Genomic DNA, 24596 nt, shown 5'->3' on the forward strand with positions numbered 1-24596 from the left:
GGAGGAACCACTGTTCACTATAGGCCACTTTTCTCCTAAGAAAGAAGAGGAGAGCGTTGAAGACTTACATCTAATTCGCAGGTCTGAAAGAGCCACGAAAGGTAGACCTCCAAAGAGATTTGCTGATGAATTTGCTAAAGCAGCAAAAGCTGTAACTGCTGTTAATAGCTCCAAGAAGGTATTTGAACCTTCAAGTTTCCAAGAGATCCAGGCTTTGGACTCGATGGATGCTGAGCCATGGTTAACTGCCATGAAGGCTGAGCTTGATTCCCTAGAGAGGAACAAAACATGGGAGCTAGTGGGTCTTCAAAGCAAAGACAGACCGAAATGGCAAGATAGACAGACACAAAGCCAGATTGGTAGCCAGAGGTTTTTCACAGGTACCAGGAGAAGACTTTCACGAGACCTACTCACCCACCGTGAGATATGAGAGCATTAGGCTTATGCTCAAACTTGCTGCAGAAGAGAATCTACACGTTTCTCATCACGATGTGAATACAGCATTTTTGTACGGAACCTTAGGTGAATCACTTTATATGCTTCCACCTGATGATGTGCAGGTAAAACAGGGATTTGTTTGTTCTCTGAAGAAGTCCCTATATGGTCTCAAGCAAAGTGAACGATGCTGGCACTCTAAACTCACTGAAGTGTAGTTTTCTCTAGGTTTTCAGCAAGGTAAAGCTGATCCATGTGTATTTGTCGAAGAGGAAGGGGGAAAGAAGCTATATAAACAGTGGACATAAAAGGGTTTAACAGGCAGAGATGGAAGAGACCGATTGGGTGGGGCCAGAGGGAGGGTGGGGGGGGGATAATTTGTGGATATCCCCATGATCACACACCTACACCCTCTTGCGCACAATGGGGGGGAGTGGAGACCAGTTAAGGGTGGCGGAAAGGGGTTAGGGATTTGTAGTAGAGAGTTAAGAACTTAAGCCTGGCAAGGTTGTGTTCAGGAATAGAACAACACAAAACAGAGCAAAGACAAAAGGAAGAGATGGAAAAGAAAGAAAGAAAGAAAAAGAAAAGAATGGAAGAGGGGGAAAAGGGGGGATTTAGAGTAAAATATAAAGAGGAAATAAAGGAGAGAGAAATAGAGGAGAGAGGGCGGAAATAGTAATGATAAGAAATTGCAGTGGTGGTCCAGGTTATAGTATGAGGTGGGTGGGTGTCATGGGACTGCCAGAGAATGCCGGGGAGGAGCAGGAACACTCAGAGGGAGGTGGACAGGAAGTGACGGATGGGGAAGGGGGAGAGAGCCAGGAGGCGGAAAGGCTCTCTGATGCTGAAGCAGAGCCCCAGCACTGCACAGGAAGTTCCAGCACCAATGGTGAGGCAGTGCCTGTTCCATCTGCCAAGGAGAGGAGAGAGTTAAAGAGGAGGGGGGAGAGGCGTCACAGGAAACATCCTCGCCTTTTCTGTTGGAGGAGAAGCCGGTGAAGGCCACTCTCAGAATCAGGATTCAGATGCATGATTGTAATGTGCTGCCTGTACATATGTAAAATAAAGAACTGTAAATATCTCTGAGTGAGCAGAGGTGCTTATTGTGAAGAGCATACACAAGTCATCACAGTGGGATACTGTTGAAAGTGGGTGGGCAGATATATGTGTGTTGGTCTGTGATTTTTTAAATTATTTGTTGGGGGGAAGGAGAGAAAAGAAAGGAGAGGGGATGCAGCGGGTAGGAGATTTAAGAGTTAAGAGGGACGGAATGAGAAAAAAAATAAACAGAAAGAAACAAAACCAAAAAAGAAAGGAAAAAGGAATGAAAAAACAGAAGTTGTTGAGGTGCTGGCACCTGGAAGTAGTATATATGTACCAAGTGATATAAGTAAAAAAGAAAATAAAATAAAAATATGTAGAAAACCCCTTTGAGAGGGAAAGAATAAAATAAATAATGTGTGTGTGTGTGTGTGTGTTCTCTTTAGAGAGAAAGAGGAGGAAAGAAAAAAGAGGGAAGGAAGGAAGGAAGGAAGGAAGGACGGACCACCCCCCCAGCAAACAAACAAACACACACAAAAAAAAGGGAATTAGATTTTTTATTTATTCTCTTTTTTCTTATTTAATTTTTAAAAAAATGAGAAAAGGAAGAAAAATGAAAAATAAAGAAATAAAATAAAAAAGAACAGAAAGTCAGGGGTGGAGTGGCAATCCCAGGAAGTGGCCTGTGCTGGTTCAGGGCTCTCTTCTGGGCACCGTCATTTTAATTCTTAACAATTAGAAAAATGGGGGGGGACCTATTAGTAAGAAATATTTTTAAAATAAAGTAAGGGGAATTAAGATTAAAAATAAAAATACAAAAATAATAGATGGCTTTAGCGGCGGTGCCCCCCCCCCCACAAAAAGAAAAAGGGGGCAGAGGTGTTTTCCCAGCCTGGAGGGGGGCGTGCTATGCAGGTTTTTCTCCTGGGGTGTCCTCCATTGCGTGGCCTCCCTCTGGGCCCTAGCCTGCTCTTGGCACGCTAGCCACCTGGGAGGTAGGCTCGGGTCAGGCCTGGGCTTGTCCGCGCGGCCTCCCTGGCCCTCCCGGTGCTCTTCTACCTCTCCTTTCCTTTTCCTTCGGTGTCGGCAGCAGCAGTAAGCTGGGGAGGTCGGGGCTCCTTTTTTTCTTTCTTTTTGCGTCGGCTCCAGAGGCCTCCAGGAGTTAAGCTGGGCCGTTGGCCAGGTGGGTTCTCTGTCATCATGGCCAAGGTTGCTGGGGGAGGGGGGCTTGGCGGCTCCCTCTGCTGATGCACTGGACCCTACCGACTCCTCTTCGGCAGTGGCGGCAGCGGGCCTGGGGACCAGCTAGCCAGTGCAATTGGTGCTAGCTGCGTTCAGGTGTGTCATGGCGCCCACCATTTTGCCTCCATTGGGTCTTTCCTGAGTGTTTTAAAAGTATTTCTATGTGCACAACACATTAGGTTTAACATCAGTGCAGTTCTTCGGTTCACGGTACTTTTGGTTCTTGCTATTCTGCTTTTTACCTGAAGTTGCCAAATCTTGCCTTCAGAACCTTCTTATTTCTCTGCTTTATGTTATAGGACGCTCATATTGTGTTCGGACACAAAGAATGTTGAATCAGTGTTTAGAATCTCTAGCTCAGAAAGTTCAGAGTGGTGTTGTCATCAACTTTGAGAAATCAGGACCAGACCCACCACAAATTGGGGAAGGTACAGTAAATTGTTTATGGTCATAGTAAACTATTATGTTAACAACTGTACAACTGTATTTAAGGTTTAAAAAGTACTGTATGGCATTGCTAAATCAGTGTAGATTATGTGCATAATATTATATTCTAGCTTTGCCTCTGACAATTAGATTGATTGGATACTGCCCTTCACTTATTTGAACAATTAAACTGGTTCGTTTATTACTCCATAAATTATTCTCCTGGTGGACACTGAAAAACCTGTAACAATGTCTTCAAGTCTTTTCTTTCTTAGACACAAAACCACTAAACTATCTTTTTCCTGAACACTTTTTTATTGTGAAACTTTTTAATCTTCACTGTCCCAAAATACTAGTCAAAACTTTGGTGGTCATTTGCGCAGTTTAGAGAAAATATATCTAAGTAGAAATTGTAAAGCTAACGCTGGGAACCTAATGTAAAAGGTAAAGGTACCCCTGACCATTAGGTCCAGTTGCGGACGACTCTGGGGTTGCGGCGTTCATCTCGCTTTATTGGCCGAGGAAGCTTCCGGGTCATGTGGCCAGCATGACTAAGCCGCTTCTGGCGAACCAGAGCAGTGCATGGAAACACCATTTACTTTCCCGCCGGAGTGGTACCTATTTATCTACTTGCACTTTGACGTGCTTTCGAACTGCTAGGTTGGCGGGAGCAGGGACCGAGCAACAAGAGCTTACCCCGTCGCGGGGATTCGAACCGCCGACCTTCTGATCGGCAAGTCCTAGGCTCTGTGGTTTAACCCACAGCGCCACCCGCGTCCTAATGTACAATGTTACTTAATGTTCTGTTCTTCTTCTTTGGAACTTAGATGGAGTTGTTGATGTCACAAGACCCATCACTTCTTTTGCTTCTCAGCCATGGCACAGCTGTCATAAACTCATCTATGTGAGGCCTAATCCTAAAACGGGAGTTCCTGTTGGCCATTGGCCAATTCCAGAATCCTTTTGGCCTGATCAGAATTCACCAACACTGGTATGAAATAGAGCTTTAGAATTTCTGTGCAGATCCTAGTGATACAAAAGTGAGCTTAGGTAATATGATGAAAAGTTTGTTGTAACTGGGGAGCAGTTCAAATCACAGTGCATCTCAGGGATCACTGGGTTGGCTCTAAGCGAGGACTGCCCTGCTGAGAGCCTGAGGGCCCTGTTCCTGTCTCACTCCATCTGGCCTAGGGCAGGGCCTGATAGGCTCTTAAGAACTATTGTTGTTATTTTCATATCCTTTTAAATTCTTTTTTTAGTGTTTTAACTGTTTTTAACTGAGTTGTAAGGGCATTTTGTGGGATGTGCCTGGGAGGAGAGGAGCAGGAAAGAGGCAGGGGTAGGCCCAATTTCAGTGGTTCTGGGTAGGAGGAGGTATGGCATGGGAGATGGGGCAGGCCGGGTAAGGGGCACGCGGCCCAAGCTGTTAGTGACTGCCGTGTGCCAGCCCCTCCTCCAACCTGGGGAACTGGTTGTCATTTCAGCTAGCACTCGGGTCTGCAACTGCTGTTGTTGAATGCCAGGTCGGCTCAGAATAAAATCTCCCTCATCCATGACCTGATTATGGGTGAGGAGGCTTATCTGGCATGTATCACTGAAACCTGGGTGGGTGAACAGGGTGGAGTTGGTATTACCCAGCTGTGCCCACCTGGGTACTCAGTGCAGCAGAATTGAAGGTTGGGGAGGGGAAATTGCTGTGGTCTGTAGAGATTTTCTATCTCCAGGTTCTCTGTCCAGTTTGGGTGGGGATCTAGAGTGTGTGTTCTTGGCATTGGGCAATCGGGACAGATTAGGGCTTCTGCTGGTTTACTGCCCACCTCGCTGCCCAGCAGTCTCCCTGCCTGAGCTAACAGAGTTGGTCTCGGAGGCAGTGTTGAGGACTCCCAGACTGCTGGTTCAGGGAGACTTCAACATCCATGCTGAGGCAGCTGGCTCCGGGATGGCTCAGGACTTCATGGCCGCCATGACAACCATGGGGCTGTCCCAACATGTCACCAACCCAATGCACATGGCAGGCCACACTCTGGACCTTGTTTTCTAAATGGGGCAGGAAGAAAGTGATTTGAAGGCGGGGGACATTGACATCAGTCCCTTGTCATGGTCAGATCACTTCCAGTTGAGATTTAGGGTGTCAGCACCTTTTCCCCATCGCAGATGCAGGGGATCTACAGGGGTACCTTGGGATGCGAACGGGATCCGTTCCGGAGCCCCGTTCGCATCCTGAACGGAATGCAAGAGGCGACAGCGCAACTGCGCATGCACAGGTCACGTTTCACCGCTTCCACACATGCGCTCAAAATGACGTCACACGCTCCGTTACTTCCGGGTTGCCACGGAGCACATCCCGAACACTTTCAACCTGAAGCACATTCAACCCGAGGTATGACTATATTAGGAAGGTCCTCTCTTGGAGGCTGATGGATCCAGTAGGATCCCAAACCCCTCTGCTGGGTTTTCTGGCTGACATGACTGGTGTTCCTGTCAAAGCCCTGGCCGACCTTGGGAAAACACTCGAATGGCTTGGGCCATTGACATGAGCGCCCCTGAGTGCACTCTCCCACCTTGTGGAGCCCAATTGGCCCCTTGTTATACTCCAGAGCATAGGGCAAGGAAACAAGTTGGGAGACGGCTTGAACACAAGAGGAGGAAGGATCTGAATGAATGCAACCAAACACTGGTAAGGGCTCATTATTTCTGGGTTGTACGGGGCCTTTTAAAGACTGGCCCAAAGGAGGTGGTAGAATCAATCGTAGCTCTCTGTGACTTGTTTGCATGGCATTTTGAGGATAAAATTGCTTGCATACACCAAGACCTTGACTCTGTTGTTATAACAGATGAATCTCATGAGGTGTCCAGAGTACAGTCTAGTCCTGGTGTATTGCATGAGTTTCAGTTGGTAAGGCTCAAGGATGTGGATAAGGTGCTTGGATTGGTCAGGGCGACTACTTGCGCTCTAGACCCTTGCCTCACTTGGCTGATAAAAACCAGCAGGGAGGAATTGGCTGGTTGGGCCAGGGAGGTGAACGATGCCTCTTTATGAGAGGGGGTGGTCCCTGCTTGTTTGAAGGAGGCAGTGGTAAAACCATTCCTTAAGAAACCTTCCCTGGATTCAGAAAACCTAACTAACTACCGGCCAGTTGCTAATTTCCCTTTCCTGGGCAAGGTTCTGGAGTGAGTGGTCACGGACCAGATCCAGGCACTTTTGGAAGAAACTGATTTTCTGGATCCATTTCAGTCGGGGGTTAGGTTTTGGGACAGAAACTGCTTTGGTCGTCCTGTATGGTGTCCTCTGTCGAGTGAGAGACAAGGGAAACATGTCCCTGTTAATTGTTCTCAACCTCTTAGCAGATTTCAATACCATCGACCATGGTATCCTTCTGGAGCGACTCTCCGAACTAGGGTTGGGTGGCACCGCTTTGCGATGGTTTCAGTACTACATGAAACCGCTGGGTGGGGTTATCCAGAGGTTCGGAGTACATTGTCAGCAGTATGCTGATGACACTCCGCTTTATTTCTCCTTTACATTTGCAGGTGAGGCAGTGGAAGTGCTGGACCAGTGTCTTGCCTTTGTAATGGACTGGATGAGAGCCAACAAACTGAAGCTCAATCCAGATAAGACTGAGGCACTCTTAGTGGGTGGTTCCCTAGACCAGATGGCTGGGAGGTCACCTGCTCTTGATGGGGTTACACTTCCTCTGAAGGAGCAGGTTCGTAGCCTGGGGGTACTCCTGAATCCTCTGCAGTTGTTGAGGCTTAGGTGGCCTCAGTGGCCCGGAGTGCCTTCCATCAGCTTCGGCTGGTGGCCCAGCTACGCCCCTGTCTGGACAGGAATAGCCTAACTACTGTTGTCTATGCTCCGGTAACCTCAAGGTTAGATTACTACAATGCATCATACCTACGGCTGCCTCAGAAGACAGTTAGGAAACTTCAGCTAGTGTAGAATTCAGTAGGCAGGTTGCTCACTGGAGCAAGATAGTTTGAGCATATTATACCAATCCTGGTCTGACTGCACTGGCTACCAATTAGTTTCCTGGCCCAATTGAAAGTGCTGGTTTCGACCTATAAAGCCTTAAACGGCTCAGGACCACCTCTTTCCATATGAACCTACCCGGACCCTGAGATCATCTTCTGAGGCCCTCCTTCATGTGCCGCCTCCTCAAGAGGTCTGGAGGGTGGCAACATGAGAATGTGGCCTTCTCTACAGTGGCTCCCCATCTGTGGAATGCTCTCCCCAGGGAAGTTCGCCTGGCGCCTTCATTATACATCTTTAGGAGCCAGGCAAAAACGTTCCTTTTTAACCAGGCCTTAGGTTGATCCAATTTACATCCTATGCCCTTTTTAATTTTTTTTTGGGGGGGGGCTATTGGGTTGTTGTTTTTATTTTTATTTGGTATTTTGTGGTTTTATATATTGATTTTATTCTGTGAACCGCCCTGAGACCCCCAGATGTAAGGCAGTATAAATTCAAATAATCATCATCATCCCCCCCCCCCCCGCAACCTCTGTCTCCTGCTATGGGGATCATTATCACAATAATACAAAAGGCATGTGGACATTTCAAACATTTAGAAATAGCGCTAGATAACTAGTGTGTTGCCCTATTTTTCTTTGCAACTGTTGAGGCTTATGAAAAACGTTATAATTTAACCTTCTTGAATAGCAGATAAAGTACATCTGGGGATAATGTTTAGCAAACTTGTGGCTTTCCTTCTCCTCTAATTGGCTCTGATTCCCTTTCTTCCTTCTAAGCCTCCCCGCACAGCCCATCCAGTGGTGAGGTTCTCCTGCATGGATTGTGAGCCTATGGTAATCGATAAGCTTCCATTTGACAAGTATGAGCTTGAACCATCACCCTTAACGCAGTACATCTTGGAGCGGAAATTACCTCATTCCTGCTGGCAGGTATTTGCTATATACTCAAAGCTAATGCTGGGCAAACTTGCAGGACAGATCAGTGAAGCGGGTGTTGGATATTAGTGAGTATATTTTCCAACTCACAAAGGTGTACACATTTCCACATGCTTTGCAGACAATCACCGATGCAATACAAGCCCACGGCCCAGGCAGTAAGGTTTATTGCCAGTTTACAACTTAATGGTTCTGTACATCATTAACCCATAAATCAGTCATTAGCATGCTGCTAGGATGGTCCGCTGCTTAGGAAGAGCAGAGAAAGAAAGGAACAAAGCTCAGTTCTTTCTCTCAGTCTCTTATCCAGGCCTAAAAAACATTGCACATGAACATTAACTCATGTTTCTTACCTAGAAGCCACCTGCTTCTAGTTTCCAGAACACAGTGCTGATAAGGATCGACTACTAGTTTCAGTTTCGCATATACCAACAGGGGGGAAAGTAGAGAGAATGCTGAGCTTGGAGATGGCAGAAGCAAGCTAAAATTTTCTCAGCCTTGCATGAGAAGACCCAAGATTTGAACCTTGGCATATCCAGGCAAATTTAGCAGAGCTACAAAATAACTTTCTCTTCCCGAGACAGTTTTCAGTCCCAGCCATAAGGTAGCAGCTGCACATCTTTATACGCCATGACTGAAATTGCAGAGTTGTTAAATAACCTGCAGTACTTCAGTGGTGATGTGTACTGTCAGGGAACTGCCATTGGAACAGGGGCGGGAAACAGAGGGGCAATTGTGTTACAGGGAGCCTCCGAAAATCTTGCGAAGCAGTTCCTCTTCCACTGATGAGGAAAGCCCCACCTCCAGTGGGGAAGAGGTAAAAGCACCAGAGGATTCTGGTGGGAGCCTCAGCACCACTTCTGGCAAAGCCGGCCAGGAGGGAAGCATGCCCCCTCCGTCACCCACCCTGCGCAGAAGTCTAAAGCGCAGAGAGGGAAGGAAAAGGCTGGGAGTAACGAGACTTTTATGTTGGCAGAGGTCCAGGAAACAACCACTCCCGGATTCTACTAGCGATTGAGGCAGACATGAACTTTGGGGTTCTGCACTGCAAATAGTTTTGCACCAAAATAAAACCTGTAAAAGACAGGTCAGAGTCCTGCCTGGTTACTCGTGAGCAACCACCCTTGCCATCTGACATGTACCAAACTTCTTCGATGCAAGTTCAGGGAAGTTGCACCATTTTAGAGATGCTCTTATTTATAATACCTGTGTGATATGTTAACAATAAATAATTTAGTACCAAAACAAGTTTCATATTATTTAAGCCTAACCTTATTTTAATCCCTTATGAATACACAGTGGAAGTGAGGAACAGGTTTAAGGATTTAGATTTGCTGGACAGAGTGCCTGAAGAACTATGAACTATGAAGAACTTGTAACATTATACAGGAGGCAGCAACTAAAACCATCCCAATGAAAAGGAAATGCAAGAAAGCAAAGTGGCTATCCAACGAGGCCTTACAAATAGCGGGGGAGAGAAGGCAAGCAAAATGCGAGGGAGATAGTGAAAGATACAGGAAATTGAATGCCGATTTCCAAAAAATAGCAAGGAGAGACAAGAAGGCCTTCTTAAATGAGCAATGCAAAGAAATAGAGGAAAACAACAGAATGGGAAGAACCAGAGATCTGTTCAAAAAAATTGGAGATATGAAAGGAACATTTCGTACAAAGATTGCCATAATAAAAGACAAAAGTGGAAAGGACCTAACAGAAGCAGAAGACATCAAAAAGAGGTGGCAAGAATACACAGAGGAATTATACCAGAAAGATATGGATGTCTCGTACACCCCAGGTAGTGTGGTTGCTGACCTTGAGCCAGACATCTTGGAGAGTGAAGTCAAATGGGCCTTAGAAAGCACTGCAAATAATACGGCCAGTGGAAGTGATGGTATTCCAGCTGAACTATTTAAAATTTTAAAAGATGATGCTGTTAAGGTGCTACACTCAATATGCCAGCAAGTTTGGAAAACTCAGCAGTGGCCAGAGGATTGGAGAAGATCAGTCTACATCCGAATCCCCAAGAAGGGCAGTGCCAAAGAATGCTCCAACTACCGCACAATTGCACTCATTTCACACACTAGCAAGGTTATGCTTAAAATTCTACAAGGAAGGCTCAAGCAGTATGTGGACCGAGAACTTCCAGAAGTGCAAGCTGGATTTAGAAGAGGCAGAGGAACCAGAGACCAAAATGCAAACACGCGCTGGATTATGGAGAAAGCTAGAGAGTTCCAGAAAGACATCTACTTCTGCTTCATTGACTATGCAAAAGCCTTTGACTGTGTCGACCACAGCAAACTATGGCAAGTTCTTAAAGAAATGGGAGTGCCTGATCACCTCAACTGTCTGCTGAGAAATCTCTACGTGGGACAAGAAGCTACAATTAGAACTGGATATGGAACAACTGATTGGTTCAAAATTGGGAAAGGAGTACGACAAGGCTGTATATTGTCTCCCTGCTTATTTAACTTAAATGCAGAATTCATCATGCGAAAGGCTGGGCTGGATGAATCCCTAGCCGGAATTAAGATTGCCGGAAGAAATATCAACAACCTCAGATATGCAGATGACACAACCTTGATGGCAGAAAGTGAGGAGGAATTAAAGAACCTTTTATTGAGGGTGAAAGAGGAGAGTCCCCACGTTCACAGGCTTCACCTCCTGGCAAATAGAAGGGGAAGAAATGGAGGCAGTGAGAGATTTTACTTTCTTGGGCTCCATGATCACTGCAGATGGTGATAGCAGCCACGAAATTAAAAGACGCCTACTTCTTGGGAGAAAAGCAATGACAAACCTAGACAGCATCTTCAAAAGTAGAGACATCACCTTGCCAACAAAGGTCCATATAGTAAAAGCTATGGTTTTCCCAGTAGTGATGTATGGAAGTGAGAGCTGGACCATAAAGAAGGCTGATCGCCGAAGAATTGTTGCTTTTGAATTATGGTGCTGGAGGAGACTCTTGAGAGTCCCATGGACTGCAAGAAGACCAAACCTCTCCATTCTGAAGGAAATCAGCCCTGAGTGTTCACTGGAAGGACAGATCCTGAAGCTGAGGCTCCACTACTTTGGCCACCTCATGAGAAGAGAAGACTCCCTGGAAAAGACCCTGATGTTGGGAAAGATGGAGGGCACAAGGAGAAGGGGATGACAGAGGACGAGATGGTTGGACAGTGTTCTCGAAGCTACCAGCATGAGTTTGACCAAACTGCGGGAGGCAGTGGAAGACAGGAGTGCCTGGCGTGCTCTGGTCCATGGGGTCACGAAGAGTCGGACACGACTAAACAAACAAAAAAAACACACCAAAAAAAACCCCTTATTTTTGTTTAAATTGCATCCCAATACTTTAAAATCAGGGATAAAAAAGAAAGGGTGCTACGCAGTTCTTCACAAATTATTTAACAGGTTGTTTGCTATTGACTTACGATTGGACTTTGTACCCATTTATAGAAGTGTCGCTCAGCAGAGCTGAGTTTTGGTGGTCACTGTTTTTCCTTTGATTCTAGCCATGTATTTATCTTCAGTGAAGTGGTGATACAGCTTTAATTTGTTTCTGTCCCACCTTTGAATCCAGAAAGATCTCCAAAGCCCTATAACTTCTTTATAAAAAATCCAAATACAATTAAATTGGGGCTGCTTCTACATCCTCTCAACACCTGGGATTGTTCTGGATTGTAGTGTACCCTCTCCCTCCCTAACTCTCCAGTTCTTACCAAGAAACTATGGCTGTTTGATTTGAACTTCATCCCATTGCCTTTGTCCCAAATTCTGGCAGTTGGGTGATCTGTCGTCTTCCATCTAGAACAACATGCAGGGATGGGGTAGCCATGTGCTTCAGGCAGTTAAAATTTTCTGATTTTAAAATTGTATATCCCAACATCTAGACCAGAAGCAGGGCCTCAAGGAGCCTCAGTCCATACAATGTTAAAGGGAGCCAATACCACTCAAAACTGCAACAATTACTTAATATATCTACTCCAGCATCAGGGAAGACTAAAAGGACCTGCCTAAGCACTTAAATTTTGAATGAGAAGAAGCCTTGATGCAGTCTCTAGTACAGAGGTCGGGATCATTTGGCCCTCTAGCTGTTCAGCGGCAGCTGAAGGGCCAAAGGTTCCCCATGCTGGCTCTGGTATTCCATTGACTGGGATTGGGATTTTACAAAAGTTCAGTCAGATAATCACATCTTCTTTCTGTAAGCTTGAATCAGAATGTCATGCAGGCCAGCTGCCTTTTCATGATATGTTAACTGGTGGTACTGTGTCAAGATATCAGCTGTACATAAAGCATTAAGGATAATTTTATTATAAATGGAATGATTTTAGGATACTTGGATTAACTCTGATTAGAAAGTTCTCATGAAACTGCTGTTTCTGTATCTTGTAGTACGCTGAATGGGCCAAACACTAGTAAACTGTCCAGGACTTCTCCCCTGTGCTTTCAAGACAAGGAGGCGAATAATTGGGCAATGTCTATCTCTCAAAAACATACACCACTTTTTTTTGTAAAAATGTTCCCGCTGGAGTTCAAAAATGTGGTTTATCTGAAACCCAGTAGCCCCTTGTGTATAATAAACCTTGTCTCTTCCGTTGTCTTTTCTAGGTATTTGTGAGCAGCAGTGGGAAGTACAGTGAACTGAGCCATCCATTTGGGTATTTGAAGGCCAGCACCACTCTAACATGTGTCAATCTCTTTGTGATGCCTTACAACTACCCTGTCCTCCTCCCTCTGCTAGGTGAGTGATGGAGAGCCATTTGCAGCGCAACCAACTAGAAAAGGAAATATCTGTCTTGTCTTGTCTGCTGTTTACTTGCCAGCCATTTTCTTAAATGGGTTGGGAGACTGGAGAGTCTAGAGCAGGCTTTCTCAACCATGGGTCCCCAGCTGTTGTTGGACTGCAACTCCCATCATCCCTGACCACTGGTACTGCTAGCTAGGGATGATGGGAGTTGCAATCCAACAACAGCTAGGGACCCAAGGTTGAGAAAGATTGTTACAAACTGCTTCATTGGGAGGAGAGGATTTTTACACACACCCTCTTTTCTCTGCAGTAGAAGAGGAAAGTCACCTGCTTCCAGTGCATTTTTGATGCTCCTCACCTAGGCTAGATCTACACTGACCTGTTTAACATTATTAGAGCGATATTAGATATATTGTTTTAAAACATCACAGGGCAGACCTGTAAGCGTTTCTTACCTCCAGCAAAATGCTATTTCCCTTCTGCTCTGCAATGCCCTCTGGTGTCACATTATAATAATGCATTATGAACGTTAAAAGTAGAACACCATGTGGCCATATGGTTATTAAAACTATTCCTTAACGTTAAAAACCATGATTGTAGATCCTCCATTCTTTTCCCTCTTTCAGGATGTGGCATGTTTCAGAGAGAGAAACACCCCTCCCACTGTATATAGCTGTCATGATTCACTCTGTCACTGAAGAAGAAAAATCATAAATAAACTGTCTCATCCGGGTCTGAGTGTTACATATAATCGAGTGCAAGAACTATCAGCCACAGTAACAAATGTACTGTGTGGACAATACAGAGAAAATGGTGTGTGCCCACCCAAGCTGTGTCCCTGTTGTTGTTATTTATACCCCACCCATCTTACTTGGTTGCCCCAGCCACTCTGGGTGGCTCCCAACAAAAAAGTAAAACACAATGCAGCATCAGACACTAAAAGCTTCCCTGAACAGTGCTCCCTTCAGATGTCTTTTAAAAGTCACATAATTGCTTATCTGTTTGACATCTGATGGGAGGGCGTTCCACAGGGCGGGTGCCACGACTGAGAAGGCCCTCTGCCTGGTTCCCTGTAACCTCACTTCTTGCAGTGAAGGAACCGCCAGAAGGCCCTCAGAGCTGGAGCAAGGCCCTCAGGGCAGAGCAATGGGGGTGGAGACGCTCCTTCAGGTATACTGGGCCGAGGCTGTTTAGGGCTTTCAAGGTCAGGACCAACACTTTGAATTGTGTTTGGAAATGTACTGGGAGCCAATGTAGATCCTTTAGGACCGGTGTTATAGGCTCCCAGGGGCCACTCCCAGTCACCAGTCTAGTTTTGGGTCCAGCTTCTATTGGGAATAGTTTGACTGTTGAATAGCTTCTCAAATATCATTTTATTGTTCTTTTTATTTATTACATTACATGGTTCTCCCCATTTCATCCTCACAGCAACCCTGTGAGGTAGGTTAGGCTAAGAGATGGTGACTGGCACAAGGTCACCCAGTGAGCTTCATAGCTGAGGGGGAATTCAAACCCTGCTCTCCCAGATCCTAATCCAGCCCTCTATCCATTACACCACACTGGCTCTCAGTATTTAGTGCCATAACTTAAACACACACAGTATCTAAGATTAGCAGAATCCAAGGTGTTTAGGACTTCAGAAGTCTTTAGACTAAGCAGTGCTGGTTCTCTTCATTAAAAGTTGTGATTGTTACTCTGCTAAGATCTAGCCTGACTTGGGGTGTGTAAAAGTTGAATATACAACATAAGGAGGAGAGAGCTCTGTCCTTGGGAGTATTAGTACTCTCTGGATCTTTAAGGGACAATCCTATGGAGCATGATGCTGGGATACTTGCACTGTTGTGTACACTTGTGACTTGTATTGTTTCTCCTTTGCAGATGATTTATTTAAGGTTCACAAACTTAAGCCAAATTTGAAGTGGCGGCAATCTTTGGATAACTACTTAAAAACCATGCCTCCCTACTACTTGATGGTATGTACCTCTCGTCAGTTTGATGGGTCTTGTGTGTTATGCTGGAAGCAAAACCGTTGAATGTTCACAAGCCAGGATTCAAAAGCTTTGCAACATGGAATGACTTACTCGTCCTTCCTTAAATGCTCTCTTGCATTTGGTGTTTAGCACAACTCCAGTACCTATTCTTTTGTTTCTCCTCTCCTGCTTGTTGGAAAGATTGCTTTATTGCTGGCCGGGTTTTGGCACAGAAACTGCTTTGGTCGCCCTGTATGATGACCTCTGTTGAGAGAGAGACAGGGAAAATGTGTCCCTGTTAATTCTCTTCAACCTTACAAAGTGATGGTTTTGACCTGTAAAACCTTAAATGGCTCAGGACCGTAATACGTCCAGGGCCACTTCTCCTTATATGAACTGTCCTGGACCCTGCAATCATCACCTGAGACCCTTCTTCATTTCCTCTACAAGAAGTCCAGAGGGTGGCAACACAAGAGTAGGCTTTTTCTGTATTTGCTCCCCGTTTGTGGAATGCACTCCTCGGGGAGGCTTCTCTGGTGCTTTCATTACATATCTTTAAGCACCAGGCAAAAACATTCCTCTTCTCCCAGGCCTTTGGCTAATGAAACAATATATCAGGGAGACAAAGGCCATCACTGCCTCCACGCCGACTCCGGACGTCCATCGACCTCCCGTAGATACAGTATCAGCAAGTAGCGAGCGACACGAGCTCCAGAAATAGATTGCCACATTCCTGGGCTGATGCACACTCTATCAGCAGAATTCACACAGCAAAAGTTGCACAGCAGGAGAGCATATTTACAAGTTTATTCAGCGTTGGTCAGAACAAAGAAAAACATGCCTGCTAACGTGTTCAGGCACCGAGAGAGAAACTAAAGCAATAGCAAACATAAACATCCTGTGAACAGGAAATGCGCAGGCTGTGACTCACAAAAGCCTGCTCCCTTTTAAGGTGGAACGGAAATATCCTAACACCAACTAAGTTTGTTCTTGGTATGAGCTTTTGTGTGCATGGACACTTCTTCAGATAATAAAATTATCCTTAATCCTTTATGTACAGCTGATATCTTGACACAGTACCACCAGTTAACATATCATGAAAAGGCAGCTGACCTGCATGACATTCTGATTCAAGTATACAAAAGGAGATGTGATTATCTGACTGAACTTTTGTAAAATCACTTTGTTTTATTGATAGGCTTTAGGTATTTGCTATACCATGCTGTGACCCACCCTGTGATTGTTCTATGATAGTGTCTCTCTCTCTCTCTCTCTCTCTCTCTCTCTCTCTCTCTCTCTCTCTCCCAATAACAAACTTAGTTGGCCTCTAAGGTGCTACTAGACAATTTATTATTTTTATTTTTATATATTTCTACTGTGTCAGACCAACACGGCTACCTACCTAAATATAGAAAAAAATCTATGGCCTCTAAAGATGTGAGGCAGAGTTATTGTTTGTGTTTGTTGTTATGATACATATTTTTGTGTTTTTCTATACTGCAAACTGCCCAGTGATCCATGGATAAACCACATTTAACAGAAAAACTGGGCTGAGGAGGAAGCTAGATGGCAGAGTGGCAGCGACATAAATCACCTGCATAGCTTGGGCAAGATGCCACAGTATGGACTTGCATCATCCCAGCAGTCAGGGTCTGTAGCATTTGTGTGAAATCAGCTGGTGGTGCCATACTGCATAGTACCATGTGGCTATGTGATCTAATGCCCCCTGTGAGCCATCCGAAACCCACCTTCCAACTCTGCCTTAGCTTTATATAGCACTTAATAGTGAGAACCTTTTTAAAAAGACCATTTTTTTAAAGCAAAGATCTTATATTCTTCTTATTCTTACTTATTTTGTTTTCCTTACAGCCATTAAAGAAAGCACTAAGGATGATGGGAGCTCCAAATCTGATACCAGAAAATTTAGATTGTGGACTTAGTTACAGTGTTATCGCTTACCTTAAAAAACTCAGCCAACAGGTAGTATTGACAAAACCTTTGAAATTAGAAGTGCATTGATAGTGATGTGTGTGTGTGTGTTGCTCTGGTTATATAACAACAACAACAACAATTTATTATTTATACCCTGCCCATCTGGCTTGGTTTCCCCAGCCACTCTGGGCGGCTTCCAACAAACTATTAAAATACAGTGGTCTGTTAAACATTAAAAGCTTCCCTAAACAGGGCTGCCTTCAGATGTCTTCTAAAAGTCAGATATCTCTTTAATATCTGATGGGAGGGTGTTCCACAGCATGGGTGCCACTACCTAGAAGGCCCTCTGCCTGGTTCCCTGTAACATGGCTTCCCGCAGTGTGGAACTGCCAGAAGGTCCTCTGTGCTGGTCCTCAGTGTCCGGGCTGAACGATGGGGGTGGAGATGCTCCTTCAGGTATACTGGGCCATAGGCCGCTTAGGTCAGCACCAACACTTTGAATTGTGCTCGGAAACGTAAGTAAATCACTAAAGGAATGTCCTTTTTTCCTGTATTTTAAGATAGGTAAAGATTTGACTGTTTCCATTTTCAGGTAAGTGGTGGTGGGGCCCTTGGAGGGAATTACACAGGTAGAGGAAGGCAACTATTTAGCTTACCTGCTCCATTGTTTGTCAGAGTTTAGTTGTTTGCTGCCAATGAGCATTGCAGTCATTTTTGCTAATGATTTGAGATAGTGGCAACTAGTGATGTTAATGCAACTAGTGATGCAACTAGTGATGTTAAATTCTTGAGAATATTCTCAGGAATATTCTCAAGAATATTCTCGATTAATGAGAATATTAGAGAATTTTCATTTAAAATAGGAGAATATTCATTTTAGTGCACTGAAAATGATATGATTTTAATGCATTGAAAATGATATAATTAGTTAATATAAGGTAAAGGTAAAGGTACCCCTGCCCGTAGGGGCCAGTCTTGACAGACTCTGGGGTTGTGCGCCCATCTCACTCAAGAGGCCAGGGGCCAGCGCTGTCCGAAGACACTTCCGGGTCACGTGGCCAGCGTGACATCGCTGCTCTGGCGAGCCAGAGCCGCACACGGAAACGCCGTTTACCTTCCCGCTGGTAAGCGGTCCCTATTTATCTACTTGCACCCGGAGGTGCTTTTGAACTGCTAGGTTGGCAGGCGCTGGGACCGAGCAGCGGGAGCGCACCCCGCCGCAGGGATTCGAACCGCCGACCTTTCGATCGGCAAGTCCTAGGCGCTGAGGCTTTAACCCACAGTGCCACCCGCGTCCCTCTAATTAGTTAATATACATGTTTATATATACATGTAAACTTGTTCAGATGGCAACCAAAAGCTGTACAGATACTTTTATTCAATGGGGCAATGCAGTGAATTCACATTCTTTGATTTTTTGCACCAAACTTGAAATTGAAAATTGGCATGTTAAGGTTTGATACAAGTAAATTTAGTAATAGGCTATCTTGCACTTCTAAAACTTAATAACTGTTCTGGTGACTTTATGCATACTTATAAAAAAAGAAGCCGTTAACATTAAATATATTAACTTTATATGATAATATATTTCAGTATGTCAATCTCTGGTAAATGGCACCTTGTACCATTGAATAGCACTGCAAAAACCAGTTACTGACACTGAATAAAAATATAGAAACGTTAATTGTTTACATCAAGGCCACTTCACATGCTGTTACACATAATTACATAGGCCTAGGTACTTTCAGTGTATAAAGCATTAAAGCTACTTTCTGTAAAAAAAATAATCACACTGTATGGCCAAGGGTATAGAATTGCTAAGAATAAGGTCACACCAAAATAGGAAAAGGCTATTACATATAGTTGAAATACATATGAATTCAAATGTACATCAAATTACCGTACTTTTCGGACCATAACACGCAGTTTTCCCCCCCTAAAAGATAAAGGGAAATGTGTGTGCGTGTTATGGAGCGAATGCAGGCGGGAGGAGCGCAGCGTGTCTGCCTGCTCGCCTGCTCTATGGCTTTGTCCTCCCCTCCTCCATCCTGAGCGCAGCGTGTCTGCCTGCCCCCTCCTCCGTCCCTGGGAAGCCGGCAACAGCTGAGCGCAGAGTGTCTGCCTGCTCGCCTGCTCTATGGCTTTGTCCTCCCCTCCTCCCGTCGCTGGGAAGCCGGCAACAGCTGAGCGCAGCGTGTCTGCCTGCCCCCTCCTCCGTCGCTGGGAAGCCGGCAACAGCTGAGCGCAGAGTCTCTCCCTGCTCGCCTGCTCTATGGCATTGTCCTCCCCTCCTCCCGTCGCTGGGAAGCCGGCAACAGCTGAGCGCAGAGTGTCTGCCTGCTCGCCTGCTCTATGGCTTTCCGGCGAGGTGGGAGAAGAGAGGCAGATCGGAAACCGGCAACAGCTGAGCGCGTGTAAAAGCCAAGTTCAGAGAAGGAAGACAGCCTCTCTTTCTCAGTGTCTGCCTGCTCTATGGCTCTCCCTTACACACATGTAAGCAGCTCTTACTCTGCTTTCTTTACAATGAGCCGGAAGGAGGGACAAAGAGGGCATCCCCTTCCGTCCATCCCCCAGCACCTCACCGGTAAATTCAAACAAAGCGGCTTACAAGGCTCGTGTCCCTGCGTCTCCTCCTCTTTCTGCTCTCATTCGAGGCAAGGCAGCTGCACAAATGTGAGTTCCCCCTCTCTCTTCCTTCCCTTCCCTCCCTCCCTCCCTCTTCCAACTTCAAACAATATTGGGGGGCAGCCAGGTAAGCCCCACCTCACATACCACAATGGGGAGTGGGGGATGACTCCCTCAAATATTTAATGGGGGGGGAGGCACCTAGGCCCATAGGAATTGGCTGCTTTGCCTAGGACAAATGTGAGCTCTCCCTCCCTCTTCCAACTTCAATAAAATATGGGGGGGGGGCAGGTACAGGTAAGCCCCATCTCACAAACTGCAATGATCTCAAGACAAAGTGCATGCACACTGGTACCTTATATGAATGGCAATGCCCATCAGCATAGGGGGAGGATGACTCCCTCAAATATTAATGGGGGGGAAGGCCTATAGGAGTTGGCTCCTTTGCCTAGGAGAAATGTGAGCTCCCCCCCCCCTTCCTTCATCACTGTATTGGAGATACCATACATTACTGACAGTTCCTTCATCATTTTCTTGCAGAAAACTGTATTTTCTTGCAGAAAACCTCCCCCTTTCTGATAAGGATGATAAAGCAAAGAAGACTAGCATATAAGATTCCTTTTAAACTGGAGGTAGTAAAATATGCTAAGGAGCATGGAAACAGAGCAGCAGAGAGACATTTTGGGCCACCTCCAACAGAAAGAATGATAAGAGATTGGAGGAAACAGGAGGATCAGCTGCAAAAAGCAGATAAAAATAAGCACACTTTTCGTGGACATGCTGCAAAGTGGCCACAGTTGGACGTGGCCATGAAAGAATGGATCACACATCACCGGAATAATGGCATCACAGTCTCCACAAAAATGATAATATATGAAGCCAAACGCATTGCTTTAGAGAAAGGCATTCATGATTTTACTGGCTCACCATCATGGTGCTACAGATTTATGAAGCGATGTGGCCTTGCTATGCGCACGAAAACTAGAATTGCACAAAAAATGCCAGAAGAATATGAATCTAAGATTCTGTCTTTTCATAAATTTGTAATTGATGCTAGGAAGAGAAATGGATTTGAAATTGGCCAGATTGGGAATATGGATGAAGTCCCGCTAACCTTTGATGTGCCATCTAATAGGACTGTGGATCTGAAAGGTGCCAAGTCTATTGCTGTGAAAACCTCCGGACATGAGAAAACCCATTACACGGTTGTGTTGTCTTGCTGTGCAGACGGCACCAAATTGCCACCCATGTTAATTTTCAAAAGGAAAACATTTCCAAAAGAAGTGATTCCACGAGGAATTGTTGTACATGTTCATGAGAAAGGATGGATGGACGAAAATGGAATGAGAGTATGGGTTGAAAAAGTGTGGTCCAAACGTCCTGGAGGGCTTTTGAAAAAACCTGCCTTATTAGTACTGGACCAGTTTAGAGCACATATTAGCGAAACTACAAAAAAGTGTTTTAAAGAAGCGAAGACTCATCTAGCTGTAATTCCTGGAGGTCTTACCAGCCAGTTGCAACCTCTCGACGTTTCCATCAACAAGCCATTTAAGGTCTTTATGCGAGAAGAATGGAACAAATGGATGGCTGCTGGTAATCATGATCTGACACCTACTGGACGAATGAAGAGGCCCACTATCACTCAAGTTTGTGAATGGGTGAAAACATCATGGCACTCGGTGAAGGAGGAAATCGTTGCACAGTCATTCAAAAAATGTGGCATTAGCAATGGTTTGGATGCCAAAGAAGATGAGATTTTATATGAAGATGGCGAAGAAAGTGATGCCAGTGATTGTGAGCAGCTGAACTTCATAGATTCTGACTCTAGCACTGATGAGTTCTTGGGGTTCACAGAAGACTAGAAGAGTACTCGAACCTAAAATTCTCTCTTCATTTGTTAATGACAGTGATGATGGTTCTTAATGCCACTGTTGACTGCTGTTCACATTACATGGTTGTAATATGATTCTGATATACCGGTTGTTTAATAAATAGTTTAGTACAACATTTGATTCAGAATATTTTTTTTCTTGTTTTCCTCCTCTAAAAACTACATGCGTGTTATGGTCAGGTGTGTGTTATAGAGCGAAAAATACGGTAAATGTATAAGCATTTTTAAAACAAAAAAAAATGTTTTCTGCAGTTCGCATTTCAGAACTGCCAATAGTGAATGACATAATGCCCAGTAGTGTAACTGGATAAAAAAAACCATTATTCGTTACTTACCCTGGCAAAATCACAGCTTGATTTATTTACTAGATTTTTTAAATGTGGGTTGTAAAACTGGTTCTTTCATTAGAATTTAGTTTGTGGAGAATATTCTCTGGAGTATTTTCTAGCAGAGAATATTCTCCGGACAATATTCTCACCTCACATCACTAGTGGCAACCATCAATCTTTGTGGTTGGTGGCTGAGAGCTATATGTCTGTCTGAAGCCAGTTTTATAAAGGACTATCTACATTTGTAACTTCAAGGAAAAATTATTCTTTCCCCTTGGTCAAATTATCCCCCTCCCCATGATATGTAAGCAAAGCTGCCAATGCTTCTGTTCTGATTTTGCTTGAGTTGCAGGTCACGACATTAAATTGAATAATTCAAATGTGAAATGCTAGCTAAAGCTTTCTACAGTGGAGTCTGAACAGTCCTGTAGATAAGGACTGAAGAATTAAATTGGACTCTGCTCAAACATAATTTTCCGTGGTGTTCCTTCCCCTCTACCCACAGTGCCATTTCCACTACTTGTGGAGTAATATAAGCTCTATCTTTTTAATAACATTTTTAAAATTAACTTTTCAAATTTTACAAATTATTTTAAGCAGCCATCAGAACAAATCTCTCATTTCCATTGACTTTTGTTAAAGGAAATTCCTGGGCTCCCCTTGGATTACTAAACAAAGAAACTAGCCAAGAATATAGGAGCAAAACAGCAGCCAGTAGGCTTTATCTTTATTGCAAAAAGACTGTTGCAACAGGAGTTCATGGGAGAAGCAGAAAGAAGCCCCGAACAGAAGTATGCTCTAACTTTTATAAGTTTCCCATTTTCCCATAAACACCCTTGGTGAAACATCACACATAAGTACATCACAGATACATCATACATACATCACAGAAAGGGAGGAGTTATCTGGTGGAAACCAGTTTGTCAAGTTTGCCCCCAACCTCCCTCGCCCATCACATACACTCATCAAGTGATACAATAGGGATATTTACAGGTTCCTGGTGCTCCTGGCCAAGCAATCACACTCCTTTGTCTTGACTGGGAGTGCTATAGGCGGCACTCATGGTGCACAGAGTTTCTTTAAAGCCACAAAGACCATCTATGGGCCAATAAATCATGGCATATGCCCCCTATGCTCAGCAGACGGTATCGCACTTCTAAAAGATAAAGAAGCTATTGCACTGCGCTGGAAATAACACTACCGACATCTCCTTAACCGCAACTCCCCCGTAGCTGCTGAGGTCCTCTCACAAATTCCTCAAAAACAAGTTAGAGATGAGCTTGCAGTATCTCCAAATCTGGGAGAGTTGTGTACAGCGGTTATCCAAATGAAAAACAACAAAGCCAGTGGACCTGATGGGATACCTGCTGAAATCTTCAAAGTGGGTGGAATTGAACTTACCGTATTTTTCGCACCAAAGGGCGCACCAGACGATAGGGCGCACCTAGTTTTGGGAGGCGGAAAACAAGAAAAAAATATTCTGAACCCCAGAAGCCAGAACAGCAAGAGGGATCTGGCTTCTGGGATACCATGTGGCTGTTCTGGCTTCTGGGATAACCGCGCCAAGCCTCTTCAGGGCAGCAGGATAAAGGCTCCCCCTGCCCAAAGAGGCTGCACAGGGCTAAAGCAGAAGCCAGGACAGACACGTCACTGAAGGGGCACTGCGCCTTCTCTCTCTCTGCCCAGCGCCCCTCCTTCACAGGAGAGGTGCTGCGCAGAGAGGGAGAAGGGGCATCGCCCTTCAGCGAACCTGGAGAAGGAACAGAAGGGGACCCTTCTGTTCCTCCTCCGGCTTTGCTGGACAAGCGTGTTGCTCAAAGGGTGCTGCGCCTTCTCTCTCTCTCTGCGCATCGCCTCTCCTTCACAGGAGAGGTGCTGTGCAGAGAGGGAGAAGGGGCAGCGCCCTTCAGCGAACCTGGAGAAGGAACAGGAGACCCTTCTGTTCTTCCTCCGGCTTCGCTGGACAGGCGCGTTGCTGAAGGGGCGCTGCGCCTTCTCTCTCTCTCTGCGCAGTGCCTCTCCTTCGCAGGCTGCCGCCCCAAGCCTCGCACGCCCGGCGGGACCTCCCGCCGGGCACGCCAGGCTTGCGGACACTCGCTGGGGCTGCAGGCTGCTGCCCGCAAGCCTTGTGAGCCCGCGGGAACTCCTGAAGCCTGGAGAGTGAGAGGGGTCGGTGCGCACCGATGCCTCTCGCTCTCCAGGCTTCAGCGAAAGCCTGCATTCGCACCATAGGACGCACACAGATTTCCCCTTCATTTTTGGAGGGGAAAAAGTGCGTCCTATGGAGCGAAAAATACGGTACACAACAACTTCCCAAGCTCATCAAAAAAACCTGGGAAAGAGAAGTGATCTGCAGACTTTAGGGATGCCAAAATTATCAATCTCTTTAAAAAAGGTGACAGAACTGATTGTGGAAACTATTGAGGCATCTCTCTATTAGCTGCGGCCGGCAAAATTCTTGCAAGGATCTTAGCAAACCATCTCTTAACAATATCCGAGGTGACCCTTCCTGAATCCCAAAATGGTTTTCGGCCTTCTAAGGGGACAGTGGACATGATTTTCACCACTCAACAGGTTCAGGAAAAATGCAAAGAGCAAAACCAACCCCTGTATATGGTTAGGTAGCCGTGTTGGTCTGCCATAGTCAAAACAAAAAAAATTCCTTCCAGTAGCACCTTAAAGACCAACTAAGTTAGTTCTTGGTATGAGCTTTCGTGTGCATGCACACTTCTTCAGATACACGTATATGTATCTGAAGATACATATATACCCTGTATATGGTGTTTATCGACCTGACTAAGACTTTTAACACTGTAAATCGTAATGTCCTGTGGACTGTCCTTCTGAAAATTGACTGCCCAGATAAATTTTTAAACATAATTCAGCTCCTCCATGATAATATGACAGCAACAATCACAGATAACAATGGCTCTCAAAGTGAACCATTCACAGTGGAATCAGGTGTTAAACAGGGTTGTGTTAAAGGGAACTCCCCACTGGAGTAGAAATCATATATCAAACAGATGCAAAGCTCTTCAATCTGAGCAGGCTGAAAGCAA

General features: G+C 45.1%; 1 protein-coding gene and 1 long non-coding RNA gene across 7 annotated transcripts in view; both read left to right on the plus strand.

Annotated features, from left to right (window-relative positions):
* LOC310835932 (integrator complex subunit 6-like) overlaps positions 1-24596 on the plus strand; it is a 128264-nt gene that overhangs the window by 62831 nt on the left and 40837 nt on the right. For all 6 annotated transcript variants that reach the window (XR_014559800.1, XR_014559801.1, XM_083720879.1 and 3 more), the window contains 6 exons: positions 3021-3149; positions 3975-4138; positions 7897-8049; positions 12652-12784; positions 14669-14763; positions 16630-16740. Coding sequence is in view for 4 of the 6 variants with exons in the window: in XM_083720879.1 (XP_083577005.1) it covers positions 3021-3149; positions 3975-4138; positions 7897-8049; positions 12652-12784; positions 14669-14763; positions 16630-16740 (785 nt within the window). In the remaining 2 variants the exon portion in view is untranslated. The remainder of the gene's footprint in view (positions 1-3020; positions 3150-3974; positions 4139-7896; positions 8050-12651; positions 12785-14668; positions 14764-16629; positions 16741-24596) is intronic.
* On the plus strand, positions 19002-21324 carry LOC310836006. The gene is made up of 2 exons (XR_014559826.1): positions 19002-19365; positions 19858-21324. It is a non-coding gene; the product is annotated as an uncharacterized lncRNA (long non-coding RNA).

The sequence above is a fragment of the Podarcis gaigeae genome, assembly GCF_964106915.1.
Source record: "Podarcis gaigeae genome assembly, chromosome: W".
In the NCBI taxonomy this organism is placed as follows: domain Eukaryota; kingdom Metazoa; phylum Chordata; class Lepidosauria; order Squamata; family Lacertidae; genus Podarcis; species Podarcis gaigeae.